At 38.1% G+C, this 22,138-nt stretch overlaps 1 protein-coding gene across 1 annotated transcript; it reads left to right on the top strand.

Annotated features, from left to right (window-relative positions):
* The first annotated feature begins 220 nt into the window (after positions 1-220).
* Positions 221-21,897, top strand: abtb2a (ankyrin repeat and BTB (POZ) domain containing 2a). The gene is made up of 17 exons (XM_084404948.1): positions 221-1,262; positions 11,640-11,789; positions 13,843-14,050; positions 14,938-15,090; positions 15,307-15,472; positions 15,574-15,663; positions 16,278-16,379; positions 16,580-16,676; positions 17,824-17,947; positions 18,041-18,282; positions 19,034-19,212; positions 19,351-19,456; positions 20,305-20,407; positions 20,491-20,581; positions 20,660-20,728; positions 20,873-20,986; positions 21,067-21,897. The coding sequence occupies exons 1-17, from the start codon at positions 410-412 to the stop codon at positions 21,265-21,267; spliced, it is 3,048 nt and encodes a 1,015-aa protein (XP_084261074.1). The 5' UTR covers positions 221-409; the 3' UTR covers positions 21,268-21,897.
* The last annotated feature ends 241 nt before the right edge of the window (positions 21,898-22,138 follow it).

Here is a 22,138-nt window from a genome sequence, read left to right on the forward strand (position 1 = left end):
AGATTGTGTTTAGATAGAATAAATAAATAAAAACGACCCAAAGGCCAAAACTGAATCTTTAGTAGCCTAATGACCGAACGTTTTTGTCCCAGTTAGAACCAACATCTCCTCACTTTACTCCGCGAGCGCTGCATGTGTCTGATTGGCTGAGAGAAAGCTGTCCGCTGATTGGACGAAACTTTTCGCTGTTAAAAGTTTCTGTCTGAGCACCAGGGTTCATATGGCACTGGATTGCCCGTGAGTGCTGACCTTTAAACCAAGAGCCGTGCTTAGCGATGGACGTGCGTTAAGTTAAAACAAGGATCGTGCCTTTGCGCTGCATGTTTACTAACCAGGGAAGGAGTCCACCTCCTGTTAAACACTATAAATTGAAAAACGTGGAATAAATCACTTAAAAAAATAGAAAGATATGGCAGCCTTGAGCAATACTACTATGAAGACTTTGGAGGATCTGACTCTGGACTCTGGATATGGAGCCGGTGACTCATACAGATCCCTCAGCCTGTCCTCCTCCAAGTCCAACTCCCAGGCGCTCATCAGTTCTCCACAGCGGGGAAACTGGTGGAGCAACACGGGATCCATAAACAGCAGGAACAACAGCTGGGACACCGTGAACACGGTGCTTCCTGAAGACCCAGAGGACATCTTCTCCAAGTGTCCGAGGTTACCAGAATTAGAGGAGTTCCCTTGGACAGATGAAGAGATCGATGTGGTCCTGCGTAAAGTTGCTCGAGAGGGACTGTCTTTCACTCCAGAGAGCGTCAGGAGTCTGTCAGTGCTTATGCGCAGAGCTTTATTGCGGATCTCCAGAGAAGCGCAGCGGCTGAGTGTTGTGCACTGCAGGTGCACGCGGTTCGAGGTGCAGAGCGCGATGAGACTGACCATGAGCTGGGCGCTGGCGGAAAGCTGCGTCTCGGCCGCGGTCAGAGCCATCTCGTTGTACAGCATGAGCGCTGGAGAGGTTCTGCGCAAGAGCAAATCTTCCCGCTGCACGCTGAGTTTGTCTGTTGGACGCTTTTTCCGCTGGATGGTGGACACTCGCATCTCCGTGCGCATTCATGAGTACGCGGCCATCTGTTTGACCGCGTGCATTGAAAATCTAGTGGAGGAAATTGGGCTTCGTGTGCTGGCGGTGGCGCGGAGCGGAACCAACATCTCACCAGTGACGGCTGATGCGCTCGAGGCTGCAGTCAGCAATGACGCGGATATATTTGGTCTCGTGCAAAACTATGAACATCTCATCTGCGGGAAGAACGCCAATGGTAAGACAAATTAATCAAATATTAAAGTAGTTAACACTTCGCAGTCGTAAAGTAGTATTTTTGAGCCCTTTGGTTACCCTGGGAATTTTCATTACTGTTGTTTATAGTCATCATACCACAAACGTGAATTTTGAGTTCTTAATAAAAGTTGTTAAGGACTAACTACCACCAGAATGTGAATTTACACACTTGCCAACCATTGTAGTCCTCATTTTGCAATTTGAACAATACAAAACAAGAGTGCCTTCAAAATTCATATACATTTTAGTGTGTTTAATTTGTTACAATTAACTACTTATAGAGCACTTTTCAAATTAATAAAATTGTTATAGTGTATGCTATAACCTAAGTATTTACAATATATAGTCGTGCTCAAAAGTTTATATATAAGATTTTTTACACAAAAATAATTGTATGTTAAATATCTTATTCAGGACAGTACTAAATAAAAATAACATGCATTTTGTATGATCCCTCTTATTTTGTTGTAAACCTTTTGAGCACGACTGTATCTATAATAGTGAACACCAATTTGTGGCTCTGCAACATAATTACATTTTGTAATGTAACAAGCTCTATATTGTAAAATGCAGCAAAATTATTCGTTATTATTTTGTTTGCATGTGTTATTTGATTTTGATCTTTGACAAATGTCTTATTTTATTAGATTCTGAGTCTTTGAGAGGCACCTTGATCTTGGTCTCAGGGAAAAAAACTAATTATCTTTTCCACTTTCATCTTGTCTCAAAGAGGGATGCGCACAGCTCTGCATAATTATGTGTAAACAAATGTCAGAAAAGCGAGTCTCACCACAAGTCTGATCATTATGCATGACAACTCGAGGCCCAGTGATGCACTGCCTTTGGTGTGAAATGTGAATACAAGAAAATTATATTTGCCCTCTTTTGGCACAAGTGATGGCTTATTAATCCCGTGAATACATCATTTCCTTGTAATACTATAATACTGTAGATAATACTGATTGAATCATGGACAAACTTATAATGTTTCAGACTTGATTTGCTACCTGTGTGGATTTCACTCTCACAGTTTACAACTTGCTGGTAAAATGGTAGCTTCTACATTATAAATAAGGTTTGGCTGTGGCTGTACATCCCACTGGTCAAACACATTTTCAGAAATGAACAAAAAGGCCATTGTTCTGCTCTAAGCCATGTATAGCTCTGGAAAATGAGCAGAAACAAGTGAGAGAGGCCAGAGGGAAAAGAATGGAAAGCCATCACACACTCTCCCTCTGGTTTAAATCAGTCTGTTGATCATCTCTGTGACAGGGCAGCCTTTTTAAAACAAGAGAGGAAATTATGGTTTAATTTTCACGCCTAAAAGTACGAGTTTATTGATATCCTGTGGGAATGAAATCGAAACCATCAAGCTGCCATTAAGCCAACAGCAGCGCACAAACTACATACTATTGGTTAGGATACAGTACATCAACACCTACTTCACTTTGTGCTTCTGAATGTGGTATCTATTAACATCTTTCCATGAGTGTTTTTTACTTTGCACCCTAGGTGTAGTTCAAACACCCCCTATGGAGGCATAGGCTTAGAAATGTATTAATCTGATTCACAGGTACACACTCAGCATGATTGATGTGACAGTGCACTCGTGCTCAATCACCCATGGCTGGTAAACTTGTTTTGCTCACTTATACTGAAATACAGCTGACCTGCATGATACTGAGGCTTAGAAACTCAGCAGTCTAAAGCACACTCAACACATAGAAATATAATGATAAAATATTATTTGCATACGCTCACTGTTAGTCAGTTTTGAATTTTGTTCATCCTGGAAATCAAATGTTTGAGAACCACAAATAGGCCTAGTTTTTTTTTTTTACTTGCTAGAGACTTGTCGAATGAGAGAAGGCTGCCATAGGCTTTCATGTCAAACACTCTTGTCTCACATGCTGAGCAGAGCCACATCTGGAACTGTTTAGTGCCGCACAGCTAAAATGACAGAAAAAATTGCCCATTTTCTGTTGTGAAAGCTACTGTGGTCTTGTTCTTTGGCCTCTATGCATTTGTCCACACAAAGTGCCTTGAGCAGATGGCATCAGAAGACTGAATTATGATGCATTAATGTTGTAGGTTGCCAGGTTTCCATTTAATACAGAATTTGAGTTCTCATATTTTGTTTGTTTTTTCAATATATCATTAGATCAGAGTAGCAGAATGGTTTGTTGGTTAAAAAAAAAAAAAAAAAAGACAACAGTGTTGTGGCAGGCCATAGGGAAAATCCCAGCTGAAAATATATACAACCCACCAGTGGCTGGCAGGGGGTGATTTCCTTTTTAAAAACAAGCATCTCTTCAGAATGAGCAGAGAATATTGCATAAATGGGCCCACACATGTATAATTAATTATTGCTTCCATGAACAACTTCTGTAGTATTACAACTAGTTTACTAAAAGAACCCTTTATCTATTTGATAATTGTATCACCATAATTTTAGGTGGAGGTCAACTGCAGTCACAGAAAAGCCTTTACAATAAACAAGCTAATAATGGCCATTATGACTCAGCCATGCAAGATGTCAACCGGAAACACGATGTTAGTCTTCTAAAAGGAAAGCGATTGAGCCCCTTAAATAAATAGTCTGATTTAATTGAGGTCCCCACTTGGCTTTAATGACAGACAGGACATAAAAGAGCTGGTCAAATGAGGGGATGCAGGTGAGACACAGTTCACATCAGATTGGCTCTCCACACCGTGAGAGCAGTCCCACTGAATGGGGTGTTGAGTTTTGGTCTGTGTGTGGAGCCTTGTAATCATCATTGGTTAATTATCCTCATAAAACTTTCCGCCCACACAGCCCAGTTTCTTTGAGCTTGACTACAAACCGCAGAAATTAGAGCATTTCCCAGCCACGGTCAAGCCAGAGAGTGTGTTTAGGAGACTGAGTTCTTAAGTAAGATAAGCTCTACTTTGATAAGACTTTCTCAAAAGTCAGAAATGTCTTCTGGGATTATTTAGAAGTAAAAACGTGTATAAAAGAGGTCTCACCTTTTTGTGTGTGCTAGATGGACTGAAGCTGCTACACAGAAGCTAGTATTTCACATGAGGTCTGTGCTCTCTGTTTACACATGTAGTCAATAAGTGCTATTATAAACATCGTTCTGAGGGTCTCACTTGAGCACCTAGAGTGGACAAATGCTTTCTATAAGGAGAGGAGAAGGTGCCTTTCTAGAGCATGCAATGACAGCTGCTCTGTGTGCGAGTTGACCTTCCTCAACTCCCCAGCATGCCTGCCTGGACCCATTAGCATCTGTTCCAAAGAGGTGTTACTTAGTCTAAATTCAGGGTGGCCAGTAATGGAAGTTGCACTGCAGTGACTTTAGAATCATCATTATTCAAACACATTTCTGTACAGATGTAAAAGTAAAAGTTCACCCAAAAATGTAAATGCATTTACTCATGTTTTTCCAAACCTATATGACATAAAAATAATATATATATATATATATATATATATATATATATATATATATATATATATATTTTTTTTATAATGTTGATAACTAAGCCATTTTGATTGACTTCCATTTGTATGGACACAAAAAAGAGAGACATTTCTCAAAATCACCATTGAAACTATTTTACATTTTGCCAAATTGATGGCTAATTCATATGAGTTCATATAGTATAATCTCATATGATCTGCTTACACCCCATTGGGTAGCTTTTGGAGTTAGGGATGGACCTTCATGCTTATGCTTTTTCTAAAAATTGTATGTTATATAAAACTTTTAATGCGTTCCGGCCGTTCATTTAAACGACAACGGCCTTTTGGTGGCCTGAGAATGCAATCTTTGAAGTAGGTTTCAGTGCAAGTTTTTGAAAACGGGTTTTGAAAGCGATACCGGTATCATCCCCGTGTAAACTTCAAAAACGTGAATCTGTGAAAACGGTGACTGCGTGCACATGCGTATTACGTGTGTAGTCTATAGGCACGGCGTTAGAATGCGTATGTGCGCGACGCGTCGTCTTTCTTTACAAAGTGACATTGCCAGTTACATGTCTGGCATGCATAATACTTCATTTTTAGTCGTTTCAGTGTATGCGTGTGAACGGGAATCATTTAGATAACGTTTTCATCTGTACAGAAAAAAAAAAAAACTTTTTTTCATACGTAGCATGTATGTTCATCAAGTGCACAAAATGCACCTTTATATTGATTTGAATTAAGAGAGGAAACAATTGTGGTTTAATTTACATCAAATGAGAGCTTAATGCATGTAGAAGTGTAGCATTTTATGATACAACATAAAACATTTTATGGGGCAGCCTCATTGTTTTGTTACAACAAAGATCTAATCACTTAGACTCACATAAAGAGCTTGCAATTGAAAGAAAATATTCCCTGTACCACCTCATTAATCCAAATGTAAAAACTAGGGGTTTTACACATTGTTAATGTTCAAAGAAGGTACCTTGGAGCTTTTCATAAAGCACAGAAAATGCAGTATTATGTGAGTAAGTATACACTGGGGAACACCATGTTCTTCGTACCTCCTGACAGCCCTTAAAAACTCACTAATCAGGCATTTTATGAATACAGTCCATCTTGAGTTACTCTACACCTCTTTGTTCCGACTTTGACCGTTTAAGTAGGTGTCAAATCAATTTCAGCCTCTGTTTCAGGGGATTGCTGTTTGAATATTACCATTTCTGTTAGCTTGTGTGAAAATAATGATCTTTGCTGAGGATATTTTGTAAAACTGAATTAAATGTGATGTAATCAACACCTTGTTGAAAAGTCATTGCAAAGGGTTAATAGAGGATAATTACGCATCCACATTGTGTTCCTTGAGTGATGTATGCAGTTTCTTCACCACAGAGTGCAAGTTAATCAAGTGTTTGTCATCACAGCAATTACACACAGTGATTTATTTAGCAGTATCTGTTAGCCTTCAGTCTTGACACCCATCATGTTTTATGGATTAGCTCTGGATGATTAATGTTGTAATGCTGTCTCTCCTCAACTTATCCCATACTTACCAAATCCTCCAACTTTGATTAATATTGCAGTCTGACAAGCTAAATTACATTAAAATCCTACTCAGTGATAACCCCTTTACTCTGCGAAGGCTCACTGAATAGTCTGTAAGTAATTAAGCTATCATCAGAAAGAGATTTTGTCCTCCGTTCAACCTCAGATCAGGAAATCCACTCTAGAGCCATGACATGTTTTGAAAAACTGCTACAAAAATACTTTGCAATTGAAATTACTGCCTCCATGGAAACTGGCTCAGGAGTTTATGGGTGAGAGAAGCGGGCAGATGGAGATCCTGTATAGTAGTTACTGTTGTTCTGCTTTTTCCATCTTTCTCAAGAATGAGGCTTCAGAGTGAATTCCTGGCTTTAGATTGCAGCTCTGAAACTGACCAGGCTGTCATTCTGTTTTAGCTATGGCTTGAGGTGGCAAGTGGTGTCATGGGGCTAAACTGAGAGGTTGTGATCAGTGACCTGTCTGTCCATCATAGAGAGGTCATTCATTAATGGGTGATTCTTCAGTTAGTGGAGCTTTTCTGTCCCCTTTTCTGATCCATGATTCTAAAGAATAAAATGCTCATTTTAATTTACAATTTTGTTTTACACAAGTGTATGTACACAATAAGTGTATTGCATCCAATGACTATACACTAAAAGAATTTAACAGAAATTGGGGGCTCGTCCGGGATTAGAAATCACACCCCTAGAATCTGTAATGCATTTACTAAATGTGTTGAATCAGGAAATGTCTATGCTTCACAAATGTTAGATTTTCAATTCAGTAAAAAAATTCAAATGTTTTATAATAATTGCATCTGTAAAATAGTAAAAAAAAATCAAGATTTCAAGTAGTCAAAAGTTCCCCTAATTGTAGAATCACCCTTATATTCTCCGAAGCTGACTTAAATAATGTTTTGCAGTAGTTTGCCAGTGAGATTGCATTTGAGTATGTGAACACCTGGAGTAGTAGCCCCTTGCCAAAATCTGCATAATGTGTATCATTTTGAAGACTGTTAAACTCCAGGAGGTTCTCCTAGAAGGGTTTGTTGCGCTAAGGTTACAATTGACAGTAGAAAAGCCATCTGCTTTATGAGCAGCCCACTGTTTCAGTTATATTGCTAAGTTTATTCCCTTTTTATTGGATATGTCATACATTTAAAATTGAAATAAATTAAACATTAAATTTAATATTTCAATAAAAGTTTCATGATGCTGAAAATATATTGGATGTATTACTTTCAAACTCTTTAATTAGGTGATTTTAGAAGTAAAACAGCATATACAAGTAGGCCAAGTTTAAGAAGTAAATCTTTTGACCTTGTACAGTATCTCCCTGTTGACTGGAATTGTAAACCCAAAGCTCTTCCAATGAGTGGGGGCTGTGTCTTAAATAAGGAGCTGGATGCAGGAAGTTGTTATTATTATCTATGGTCTGCCCTCTGGAGAGAGGAAATCTTGGCAGAAATGATCCGTGTGCGCAGTCACACACAACTAACAGGGCACCTCCCCTTTTAGCGCTTAGAGATAGCAGTCAACGCTCCATGTCCTCAATCTACAGGCACTTCCAGCACAGCACCTAGTTACACAAGGGCCGATTGACTCTGGCTCTTCAGCACACTTGTGCCATTGTGCCCTGCGTAGAATGGTGGTGTTGTGGTAGCGTGTGACTGGACCCACTGTGTTCACACCATATTACCTGGGCAAAATCAGGCAAAGAAAATAAGTTGATCACTCCTATTTAAGCAAATCAGTGTGGTTGCATTTGGGTTTGCAATAGAAAGGTTTCTTTCAGCACTTTCTTAAGGGATTTGTTCTCTGGTGACGAACACTACTGAACTAAAGAACTAACCGGTTCTTAAACAAATGGATATCAATTCTTAATATAGAGCAGTCTGAATGTTATCAAAGCCAGGTTTATTGTCATTTTAACACATTTCAGAGCAATGGAGTAAAGCAAATTGTACTTTCAAGTAACTATGGATGATGTTAGAGATTTATTTAATTTATATTTATCAGTCAAAATTGGATTTATTTTTGGATTGGATTTAATGCATGCTCATTTCCAACTGTTTTTATTTAAATTTTTCATCATATAACACAAGGAAATGCTTAAGCAAACTCAAAATGGATTACCATCAATTATAATGTTATGATGAATTATTGATTTGTTAGCACTTACAGTATTTATTAACCTTTGATAACGTTAATTAACAATAATACAAATGTTCATTGTTAGCTCATGTCTTAAATAATATTAACAGATACAACTTTTGATTTCAATAATGTATTAGTAAATGTTGAAATTAACATGAACTAAGAGTATTAAATGCTTTAGAAGTATTTTCATTGTTAGTTTATGTTAACCAATGTAGTTGTAACTAATGTTTACCAATTGAAAAATGTTACCTTTTGATTTAAATTTTATTTTATTTAGACAAAATACTGCAAATAGCATACATTTTAAATTTGGTGATTTATTGGTAATTGGACATTATATAAAATACTGTAATTATTGATTTATTGGGTTTATATCATTTTTTTATTTTTTTATCTCTTAGATCTTAAAAGATTAAAACCTAGATCAAAACAGTTCTCTGTTACTCATACCTGAGTGTTTTGTCATACACATCTGTTTCCAGTGGAAGCCCTTAACAATCTGGCACCCTGACAACAAGCTTTTTGTTTCACAACATTTTTACTCATAAAACTATAAAAATATTAGATGTGTCTGATAAAGTTTTAAAAGAAGATACCATATTGTTCGGCTGAAATATTTCTGGTTTTATGATGCTTTTCTACAGTATACACACAACCACATTAGTAGAGGTCAATATTAGAATCACTTCAGCTCATCTCATTTTAAGTGTATTTTCTGCCACATAACCCCTAACCATGTCTCTTCCCGGCTTCTCTCTCTCCTTCTCTCTTTCATTGGCAGCGTAACTCCTGGTCAGGCCTATCACACTCGTATGGATTTCCCAGTCTCCCATCAGTGGTGTGTGTGAGCTCAATTTCTCTCCACATAATGGCAGTGCACACACATTCCCCTCTTCCTCAGTCCACAATGATGGTAGCAGATGAGAGTGTATGTGTGCGTATATGTGTCTGTGGGAGTGTGCGGCTGCCTATGACGCATGTCATGGCCTCAAGGCTGCCAGTATAGACACGGCTAGCTGTGGGAAAGGGAATGGGTGTGTTCTGGATAGAGGGGTTTGGGTCTGTGGGTCCACAGCCTGACCAGCTGCATCACACACCCTGTGGCTCACACGTACCCATATACAAACCCATTTGGCAGTAGATGCCAGGCCAAACAGCTACGCAGCTCCTACACGTGCAGACCTGCTTTAGATTTGGGGTCTCTATAAAGACATATTTCTGTATTTTCAGCTGCACTGTATTAACTAATAACTATGATTTGTAGCACATGTAAAATGACCTTAACTAGACCAGACTGCCTCAGTTCAGGGGGCATGTGGATGTGGTTATAGACAGAGTTATATTCTGACTAGGCTCATTACCACATACAGTATGTGCAAAAACATTTTTCATATTTCCACATCTGCTAGTCGGTGAGTTTCCCAAACTACTAGTTAAACAAACAGTCTTAAGAAAGCCCTGTATGAGAGTACATAATACATTGCATTTAAAAACAAGCAAATTGAGCCAAAAGGTACAGAATCCAACAATACGTTTGGAGTTTACCTTCATCATATCATATCATATCATATCATATCATATCATATCATATCATATCATATCTATCATATCATATATCTCATATCATATCATATATCATATTCATATCATATAAACTGTTTACTTTTCAAATATATTAAAATGTTTATTTCTGTTATGGTAAAGCTGTGTGAGCCGGTGTCATATGAACCTTCAAAATGATCATATGCTAATTTGGTGCTCAAGAAACATTTAGCATTATCAATGTTGAAGAAGTTGTGCAGCATAATAATTATTTGGAAATGACATATATGCCACTGTGACCCATCCACACAGTTCTGTTTTTATTTTTTACACTTTATATGGAAAATTATTAAATGCATACATACACAGATTCTGTTCATGAAATCTACAGTGTTTATTTGAATATCATTCAGACAAAAAACTGCTATGCTCTGCTTTGAAGATCACTCTTTTGTGTTTAGTAGGCAGTCGTAGCACACTAAGCTGAGAATCTGCTGCTGAAGCATAAACAAAACTGCTCAAAGTGGCTATACGATGAGTTTGTTCAACCAAATAGCTGTAAGATAAATACTATTTAAGTAGATCAGTACCAAAATAGATCAGGTAGTCAACATCTGGAGAGATATTTTGAGTCCTCGTGGCAGAGATTAATGTGTATACCGTACCTCGTGAATGGTTTATCGTTTAGCTTGAAGAAAAAAACAAATCCACATACAAGTCCCTCGTTTGATCCCCTTCTGATACCCAGTGAAAGAGAGATCCAGGGGTAAGGCATGGATTTCAAATCAAATCAAAAGCCAAGCAAGCACATATCCTGTATTTGGGTTTGATAAATCATCTGCCAAACATATGATCTGCTCATTAATTTTACTGACTATCAGCTTACGCTTAGTTTCTGAAACATTGGAAATGTATCAACTCTGCATTCAAGAATTATTATTGTTTTTATAACGCTGTTGGGATTGATAATCTTTATAAACTATACTTATGCTGTGGCGAGAAGAAATAGATCACCCTTCTGTTGGGAGCCGTATACGGCATTCAGCATGACGGCCAATGTGCCAGTGTTAAACCAGCTGCACACTGAGTGATTTGTAATAGTATCAGCTTCACGATTGTTTCTTGTCAGACTGTACGAACATGATCGCATCTGTAAGCCATGTCACACTGTAGGATCTCAGAAAAAAGTGAATTAGTCTCAGATGGCCAAATTGTGGTTAAAATCGTACAGTGTGCACCAGGCTTTAGACGTGGCTGAAACATATCATGCCACCAATTATTGTAAATTATAATTAATAATTAATCAGCAATAGAAATCTACAGGAATAGAATGGACACTTAGAGACAGTTAGCAATAAGACACAGCATGAATAATTTAGCGAGGAAGAGACGACTAAAGAAAGGAGAAAGAGCTATGTTCCGAGCAGAGGAAATGATGACTTGCCACACTTCCTCTTCTTATCTCTGTCAGACACACGTACTGTATATGAAAACGATTGGCTTTTCCTTGGCAGTCTGTCTCCCCCATCCCCCCCATAATTGAGGGCTGACGCAAGAGTTCATGTTTAGAGACACATACGATAAATGAATCAAATACTAATGAATTGTTCGATGCTGTTGCGAGTTCTGATGATTTAATCTCATTGAATCTGTTTATGTGTAGGTGAGCTGTCTCTGCCTGCCCATTTCAGTCCGTATGCTAAGGGTCCAGACTCAGCGGTGGAGAGCAGAGAGAATGCCTACGCACAGCTGGAGCTCAGGACGCTGGAGCAGGCCCTGCTGGCCACCTGTGTGGGCAGCCTCTCGGAACTCAGTAAGTCACAACCCTTCCAGTTCATATTCAGGTATTTTGAAGGACTGTGACAGTGCACTGTGTATAATTAGTTTAAAAAAACTAAACAAATAAATGCTACATTGTTGTCATATTATAGGTATAAAAAAGTAATTCGAAATTGAACAGTTGTGGTTCTGAATCTGATCCTAAACCTAATCTGGTAACTCAGCGGTTAGAGTAATGGTTCTTTTAGAACTTTTAAAGACTAATAATTACTTTTAAGTGATTTTGATTCACTAAATATAACCGGTTAATAGCCATTCATTCATGTATTTTACTAAACAATTTGCCTCTACAGTATGTTTTAGGTTCACTAAGAATAACTGGTTTGGTAATCAAACTACAGTGGTTGCACTGTACGTTTGTTGATTCGCTAAAAAGTTCATAAAATAATGCATTTGTGTATTGCACTACACTTTTTGCACTTTAGAAAAAAGTTCGGTCATCATTTATATATAAGACTTTTGTTCATCTCTGAAACCCAATTATTGATATTTTTAGTGAAACAAGAGATTTCTGAAGCCTTCAAAAAGTTAAAAACACTGTAAATGAAATCCATATAAATTGAGTGGTTCAAGCCTTAATTATATCTTTTCATCATATAAAGTGATTGTGTCTCTTCAGAAGACTTGGATGAAACCACTTGATTCCAATGGATGACTTTTACGATATGTTTTTAGTTTTGGTTGCGTGGACTTTCAACGGATGGACAAAATGGATTGAATAATATTAAAAATATCTTCATTTGTGTTCAGAAGATGGTGAGGGTAGAAAAATGATGACAGAATTTTCATTTTTTGGGTGAACTAACCAGGAAGAAATAGCTTTTCTCAGCCTATAAAACACTGCAGTTCTCTTTAAGAATTAGGTCACCCAAAAGGCACTTGTTAAAACTTTAATGTAGAAACACTGTCGTTGTCCATTTTTCATCTCAGTCTATTACTGTCCAGTGAAATGCTATTTCTGCACGATTGTTTTTACATGTCTGTAAGACAGAGTGAGACATCTGTACATTTTAAGTGCCGCTCTTCTGACAACTCGACATTGCAGGCCTGAACTGTGGGCAGTTTGTTTACGTTGCAGACCTCAGTTCAGGATGAGGGAGGGGGGCCGCATTCACCAGAGAGGGAAACACGCTCTCCCTTAGGGGACCAGCAACACTCCTGCAGTTGTTTTGCTGGTACAAGAGCACCTTCTGTTTGGGTCAAAGGAGTAAAAAGCACCTTCTTTATGCTTTATGATTGCAGACACTCAAGCAGTCGTAAAGCGCCCTTTGTTTAACAACTAATGCGCACAAGTGTTCATTAAGGTCCATGTAGACCGTATGTGATTGATTGCTTAGATTGTTTCCCATACCCCTCTTGATCAGTATGTCTATTTCTTTCACATATTAAAGCAGTATTTCCAGTCAAGGATAAAATAATGCATCTCTGCTGTTGTTGTGTTCTCTCAGTCTCATCTCTTTCCTAAATGATGCTTTCCACATATGGATGACAGTGTCCCCTGACTTTACTGTAAGCTGCTCTGTCTAATGGTCAACACAGACTTTAAGGAGTGTGTCTGTCCTCATCATATCTTCTCCTCCTTTGGGGAGCAGCTTGAGTCTGGTTTTCTGCATTGGGAGGCAAAAAGAGCAGATTTAATGTCCCTCAGAGTAATTTAGAATAAAGCTCCTAGACGTTTGAGTTTATGCGAATCCTCTTCCATTTCCACATTTGGACATAAAACAGATGGGTCTGAAGACATATTTTGCTATATTGAAATATGCTTTGTGTTGTGTGTTGTCAGCACTTTTAAAAAAAGAAGACATATTTGCACTTGGCTGCACAGCTACTGTCTTTAGTTTATGGGGTTGAACTGGAAACACAGATGGCTTTTCTACATCAGCAGCGCATTTTGATTTTGGTGCAAGTCTGCTTTCAGATCTTAAGGAATTTTTTGCATAGTCCATTTGAAAAGCATTTAATTTGACAATATGAAACTTTTCACAGAATTTGTGCTTGCAGCTCAAATGTATGTGTGTTTCCTGCAGGTGACTTGGTCTCCCGTGCAATGCACCATATGCAGCGTTTGGTTTCAGCAAGTCCCAGTCTCAGTCCAGGACGTCCTTTCTGCCTGCAGCCCATCTCCTGGTCTCCAGACGCTCTTCACACACTCTATTACTACCTACGCAGTCCACAGATGGAGTCACTGGAGAACCCCAACCTTGAGCCACCCAGGATAGCCCTCAGTAAAGAGAGGTGAGATCAATGAGCCAAAACCACTTTTACCTGTTTAAGGCTCATAAAGAGCCAAAGTCAGGAGACAGAGGGACCATTACTTTGCCATCACAGGATTACATTTTAAATAAAAATGTAATATATTGTATGTATATATAAAACAATAATATTTCACATAATTACAATTTTTAATATATCTTTGATGCAGCCATAAAAAAACCTTATTGACCCCAAAGCTTTCAAAGGTAGTGTATATTAGATTTCTATGCAAGCATAATGGATTAGTCGTCCTTGACTATTATAAGTGCATTTCTTGTAGACTCATTTGTCCATTCCTCTTCTGTTTTTCGATCAGTATTTAGATTTTCTTTGAAATTAGTTTTTTTCCCTATAGATTATAGACATACTTGGAATTTCACCTTCAGGTCTGTTCTAGTAAGATGAGTGGCTCCACTCTGTGTGGAAACCTTGCTCTGCATTCACGTCAGATAATGAATACTAATGTGTTTAGCAGGTGGACAGTTATGGTTGTGAGCATGCTTCAGAATCACAGCACTCCTGGCACAGATACTAGAAGAAGGAAACCTTAGAGGATTTGTTCTGTAATATCACACTGATTTGAATTGCAGCGAGACTGTGTCTGTTGAAGATGGCAGATGTTGTTATTCAAATTGTGATTAAGGCTTGTTTGTGGTAATAAATGACAGGATTGAAAGAGGCTGTGGCGAGCCAAATCAGCAGCCTTTGTAATTACACTGTCCTCTTTTCTCTCTGATCCATTTTTGTGCCACTGTTGATCTCCCATAAATTTTTCTGGGTTTGTGTGTGTGTGCATTTTGGCAAGGAGAAAGACAGAGGGGTGAAGTGAGAGATGTTGGTAAATAACTGTAATGCCGTGTCTCTCTCAGGCCATTTCCTCTACTTCCTCCTCTGATGGAGTGGATGCGAGTCGCTATGGTCCATGCGGAGCATCGACGGAGCCTGTTAGTGGACAGTGATGATGTGAGACAGACTGCCCGACAGCTTCTCCCTGGACTGGACTGTGAACCTCGACAGCTCAAGTAAGATGTTCCTGTTGCTTAAATGTAAGAGCATAGTGCTGGCAAAATTAAGGTGAAGGGTTTAATTCCTACATACCACAACAAACATGTTCAATTATCTGTCTTTATCCAGTTAACTTTGTACTTTGGCTCTCTATCTGTAAAATATAATTTTTTTACTCACATTCTTTTAATGTAATTAGCTCCAAATTCACTCTCTCTCCTTCTTTTTCTCAGGCCAGAGTGCTGTTTCACCTCCTTTAAACGTCTAGATTCAAAGGCTGCCACGGACAAGTTTAATCTGGATCTTGGCTTTCGCATGCTCAACTCTGGCCGCACTGATCTGATTGGCCAGGCTATCCAGCTTCTGGGCCCAGATGGGGTGAACACAGTGGATGACCAGGTGACCCCATAAAGCCTGAACTTCTGAATTTCTTTTTTTTTTTTAGGTTGGAAAATCATATACTTGACTCCATGTTTAACTCTTTCTGTGTGGGTATGTAGGGCATGACTCCACTGATGTACGCCTGTTCAGCAGGGGACGAGGCGCTGGTGCACATGCTCATTGATGCTGGGGCAAACTTGGACATAGCGGTAATGACACTGTGCACGTTCAGTCGCATTAAATCTTTTTTCACCCATAGGCCTATATCCAACCCCATCTTAAGGCAATTCGTACAAATTTTATGAGGTGGTTAATTCGTACAAATTCATACGACCAATTCGTATGAATGACCTACCCCTGACCCCGCCCCTAAACATACCCATCACTGGGATTTAGACAAATGGTACGAATTCGTATTAATCAGGTCGTACGAATTAGCCACCTTTTACTCACTTGTACAAATTCGTACGAATTGCTCGTGAGATAGTGATGTATCTATAACTGGCCATCCATTCCTGCTCCTAGAAGCCCAATGTCCTTTCCCCACATACTTGCCTGGAAGTGTCTATTAATCCTGAAGGCTCTGATTACCTAGTTTAATTAGGATTGAAGCTAAACTCTGTAAGATATTGGCCCTTCAGGAGCAAGCAAGATTGAACACCCTTACAGGTGGGCTCATTTCAGGTTAACATTCTTGAATGGATGGTTGGTTTGCAGTAATGTAGCACTCTGGGAACTCACACATATGCAGTAGAATTTTGGTTGTTTACCAATAAATACTTTTTTTCTCTCTCTCTCTCTCTCACTTTGTTCTTCTTTTCAGGTGCCCAACTGTTCACCAAAACATCCCTCTGTCCATCCTGAGAGCCGCAGTTGGGTGGCCCTCACCTTTGCAGTGCTTCATGGACACATATCTGTAGTGCAGGTGAACATGCACACTACTTACATGTACAATCCTGTTACTATATGTAGCTATTTAATAATAGTGTGTTTTATTAATGTTCATTTTAAAAATGACTTACAAAAGAAGGCATGTTTTATATTTAGATCTATAGTATACTATAAAATATTATATGTTAACACTGGAGGACTATCATGTTAAATGAACTTTGTTTGCCCTTCCAGCTCTTGTTAGATGTGGGAGCAGATGTGGAGGGAACAGCCCTGAGAAATAGCCACCACAGCTCAGCAGAAACACCCCTCCAGCTGGCATCTGCCGCAGGTGGGAAAAAAACTGCGCAAAGTCATCCTTATCATGTTTTATGTTTGAATGTACTCCCAATAAGTAAAACTATAGCAGAGGCTGTTTGTAGTGTAAATACTACTACTACTATTCAAAAGTTTATGATCAGTTTTTGAAGGAAATTAATACTTTTATTCAGCAATGATCTATTCATTTAATCAAAAGTGACGGTAAATGCAGTTATAGTATTACAAAAACATTCTATTTCAAATTAATGCAGTTCTAATGAACTTTATATCTATATTTATTACATGGCTTGGTTGAATTCTAATGTAGAATGTGGTCTTATTTCTTGATAACAGACCACTGCTAAGTATAACACAGCGTTGCCATGAAAAACAGAGCGTTGCTATGGACGCAGGATTCTAACCATAGAGACGGAACGGACTTTAGCGGAAGCAATACATTTTCTTTAGCGGAAGCAATACAATCGTTTTTAAATCAATATTTTGTGTCAAATTATTGATTTATTTGGTAGGTAGCCATGTAATAAGAGGGATAATGTAGAGCGAGGCGGTTGTTATAGCGAATACAACCCCGACAGGGTGATCAGGACCTGAAGTCTTGAATCAGCCTGAAGGGGTTGATATATATATCAACAGTATATATACAGTTGATATATACAGTATATGATATATACAGTATATATATATATATATATATATATATATATATATATATATATATATATATATATATAAAATCCCCCCCCCAAAAAAAAACGTATTACAATTTTTACTAAATAAAATTAACAGCACGACTGTGAAAATAAATGTTTCTTGAGCAGTAAATCGGCATATTAAAATGATCTCTGAAGGATCATGTAAGACTGAAGACTGCTTAAAATTCAGTTCTGTCATCACAGGAATAAATTACATTTTAAAATATATTAAAACAGAAAACGGTTATTTTCAATTGTGATAATATTTAACAATATTACTGCTTTTTATGTGTTAATAAATAAATGAGCATAAAAGTCTTTATTGAAAAACATTTGAAAATCTTACTAACCCCAAACTTTTGAATAGTAGTGTAAAAAGCATATCATATAGTATTTGCAAAGAACTTTCCACGTCATGCTTTATTATAAACAGTTTTAATTGTGTGTGTATGTGCGTGTTTTCAGGGAACTATGAGATGGTGAGTTTGCTGTTGTCCCGCGGCGCTGACCCCATGCTGCGGGTGCATCTGACATCATCACTCTATGAGGGCATGAACTGCTTCAGTCATGCTGCAGCGCATGGACACAGGTACTGACCCCTCACAAACACACACACACTGATCAATATCAGTGGTGCGATTTCATTATGAACTTATGTAATGAATATTTTATTTCCCCCTAGGAACGTGTTGAGGAAGCTGTTGAGTCAGCCTCAGCGGCTGCAGGAGGACGTTCTTTCTCTGGAGGAGATCCTGGCAGAGGGAGTAGAGGAGCAGGAGAAGCAGGGAATAGAGGACGGAGCAAATGCGAAGTCTGTCTGTTCTCCACGGCTGTGTAAGGCCCGCATCAGAGCCCTGCAGGAAGCCAGTCTGCACAGCGCCGAACACGGATACCTGGACGTCACCATGGAGCTCAGGGCACTGGGTACACATCTGACTCATTTACAATAAATCAAAGAAAATGGACAACAAATTGAATTAGAGATGCATAAACAGTGAGAGATTTTTGGCATGCAGCAACCATTAGTTAGATTAACCTGCAATTTTCTAGGCACTCATAGGGCCAGGGCCCACCAGGGGGCCTCAGCAAATTATAAGATAACCAAAACAAGCAGCTTTGTCACCATTATAGCAGAAGTACCAGTAGTTTTAAAAGTAATATTTGTGATTTTATTTAAGTAGATTCATGTTTTCTCAACCCCTGATATAAACACTAATATTTTTAATTTTATTTTTAAAAGAAATGACTTATTTTATTCAGTAAGGGTAACATCTGCATGATTCTGGATAAATTGAGAATCACAATTTTTTGGTTTCAAACAGAGATCACGATTCTCCAACGATTCTGAATAGACAACTAAACAAAATAACATTTTATTTACTAGAAGTTCTGACAAATGTTAATTGCTGCAATCTATTTAAAATGTTTAATGAATCTGCCTAGTGAAATTAAATTAATTAAATTGTATGGCCTGCAGCCTACACTGGTGTTTAAAATATGAAATATTACTGTTTTTACTGTATTATTGATCAAATAAATGCAGTGAGCATAAAAGATGTCTTTCAAAAACGTAAAGACCCCAAACTTTTGAACGGTAGTGTATAAACACATTTAGAATGAGTAAACAGATGTTCAATGTTTAAAGAGTTTGAACAAGCTTGTTGTTCTCTCCCAGGAGTGCCGTGGAAGCTGCACGTGTGGCTGGAGTCTGTGCGCAGTGCCCAGTTCCAGTCCAGGACTGAACTCATGCTTTCTCTCCTTAAAGACTTCACCACTATTGGGGAAGAAAAATACTGTGAGGAGCTGCTCTCAGAGGGTCTTCTACTCCTCTTCTCCATTATCAAAACTAGCAAGGTAACCCTGACAAAACAATCATCAAAACATCATGTGTATGTTAAGTGTGTGATGCTACATTTCAAGAATTATCAGTCAAGTGAAATATTGTATTTTAAATTAGACTTCTTTTATGTTTGTCCTTTTCATCAAATTCAGAGTAAGGACATCCGTAAGCAGCTGGCTGTCATCTTTAGCCACTGTGTTTGCTCTACAGCCATCCCATCTATTCTGGCAGTGAAGGACACACCTACAGCTCAACTAGGTAATGCTGATCACCACACACCATACTTTACTTACACCTACACTATCGTTCAAAAGTTTTGGGTGGGTAAGATTTTTCTGGTCACACTTTAGATCCAATTCTCACTATTAACTAACTTATTAGACTTTTGTCTCAATAAACTCCTATTTACGGCTTTACGGCTGTCAAGTTTAGGTATTGGGTGGGATTAAGAGATTTAGAATAGAGTCATGCAGAATAAGGCATTAATGTGTGCTTTATAAGTACTAATAAACAGCCAATATCCAAGTAACATGCATGATAATAAGCAACTAGTTAATAGTGAGAACTGGACCCTAAACTAAAGTTTTACCAATTTTTTTTTGTTTTTAAAAAAAAAGAAGTCTCTTATGCTCACCAAGGCTGCATTTATTTGATCATACACTATTATGAAAAAAAAAAACTATAATATCGTTAAATATTATTACAAGTTAACTGTAGTTTATTACAATAACTGTGTAATTTATTCCTATGATGGCAATTTCTCCAGTCTTCAGTGTCACATGATCCTTCAGGAAATATTCTAATATGCTGATTTCTTATTATTATCAATGCTGAAAAGACTTAATATTTTTGTGGAAACCATAATAAAAAATTGTTTAGGATTCTTTGATGAATAATAAAAAAAGCAAACTATTTAAGTCACGTTACTGTCACTTTTGATACATTTAATCTATCCTTGTTGAATGAGTTTAATTTCTTAAAAATAAATATAAAAAAAAACCTGACCCAAAACTTTTTTGGACTCTTCCATGCTGTAATAAAAGTACCAGTAATATTTTCAATAATATATCATTATATGATGTTAATAAGTACTGTCACCCTCGCAGATGCTCATTTTCTGAATAACGCTGAGATGTCTGATGTGATATTCGTGGTGGAGGGAAGGCCGTTTTATGCCCACAGAGTTCTGCTCATGTCTGCTTCACAGAGGTATTACTCAAACTGATGTTACATGCTAATGTTACATGCCTTATAATCAGTTATGTGATTGGTATGCTGTAATTTCATTTAAGGTTCAGAGACTTGCTGGGCCTCTACAGGAGCAATGGCACAACAGACCACATGGCCATTGAAGTCACTGACATAAAATACAGCACGTTCCAGGTAACTAAGAAGCCTTGGCCTAAACATACACAAGACAAACGTATGACATGTAAAATGGCTTCTATGTGGTTATTTCAGATGATGATGGCACATCTGTACTGTGGAGGAACAGCATGTTTAGACGTGTCTGTGCCTGATTTGCTGGAGGTAAGAAAAACATGTCATGCAGCACATATACATTACAGTCCTGTTTAAATACATTTCTGTAATTAAATGTAAAGACTTGGCATTAAAAACGAGAATAAAACATGTCAAGTTAAGCTGAGATGCAATATGTCATATCCTGTACAGCTTCTGCCCGTGGCACACTCATTCCAGCTTCCAGTATTGAAGAGACACTGTGAAATCCTCTGCTCAGAGAGAATAAATCTCATCAACGCTGTGAGCATCTACCAGACTTCCAAAGTATGTACATGCAGCTTACCTGAGCATATTCATTGTTTCAGCGTTCAGTCTTCTGATGTCATCTGTGTGTTGTTGAGCAGGCGAGTGAGGCAGTGGGGCTGGCAGTGTTCTGTGAAGGCTTTTTCCTGCAGAACATGGTGGATCTTCTGGACTGTGAGCAGTTTGAGGAGCTGCTGCTGGGTTCTGACTGCAGCACTGCACTGGATCCAGATGCACTGGATGGGCTTCAGGCAACACTGGCTTCTAGGCTGCACTCGCTCTGTGGCCCACGTCGAGCTTGAGCGCATGAGGGGAAAACATTTGAAATTACAGGTGTGGTTCACAAAGCTCAGATTTGCAGGCAGTCAAGTCCCATACCGACACATTGTTTAGAAGATGTTTGTCCTCCAGGTGGCATCTTTGCAATTCCTTTCATTTTCAATTTCATTTTTTTGCCAGTGCTAGTGTTTTAATGTGATGTGTGAGCTATTTATTAGACTTAAATGGTCAGATAAAGTATGAAATTGTTTCCTAATATTGTGCTTTGGTCATGGATAATGATTTTAAATGTGGATTGACGAGGTGTTTGATCATACCTCAGTACAGATGGGATTTACACTTTTGTTTTTGTTTTATCAAGCTACCTGCTTCTGAGAGAAAGTTATGTAAACTGCAGTATTAGCGCCCTCCAGTGGTGTTCTAAAGTGTTCTACACCTGCCTACGAAGATTTATCAAAAATGTATATAGTAGTTTTGTAGATACTTTTGTATTCTCATATCACAAGTGTAAATATATTTTTAATATGCAGTATGGCAATGGTACGGAGATATCTTGGGATCAATAAAAATAAATTATTTGATATAACATTTTTCATGCAGCAGCCGAAATGGCACAAGTAATTTTGAAAAGACTAATAAATGTGAAAAATACATTTGGGCTCTGATTGTTTTTTTTCTTCTTCTTATGGAGTAGGCAGGATTTGCAGTTTTAGGAGGGGCCAACATCCGAAAAGTCCTATAGTATGTAAATAGGAGTGTCAGAAGATTGGGATAGCCTTCCTAAATATGTATTTATTTACCTTTATTTTACCAGGAAGTCTCATTGAGATTAAAATATCTTTTTCAAGAGAGATCTGGCCAAGGTAGCAGCCATACAGTAAGACAAAATTTAAA

Source organism: Rutilus rutilus (assembly GCF_951802725.1).
Source record: "Rutilus rutilus genome assembly, chromosome: 3".
Classification (NCBI taxonomy): Eukaryota; Metazoa; Chordata; class Actinopteri; order Cypriniformes; family Leuciscidae; genus Rutilus; species Rutilus rutilus.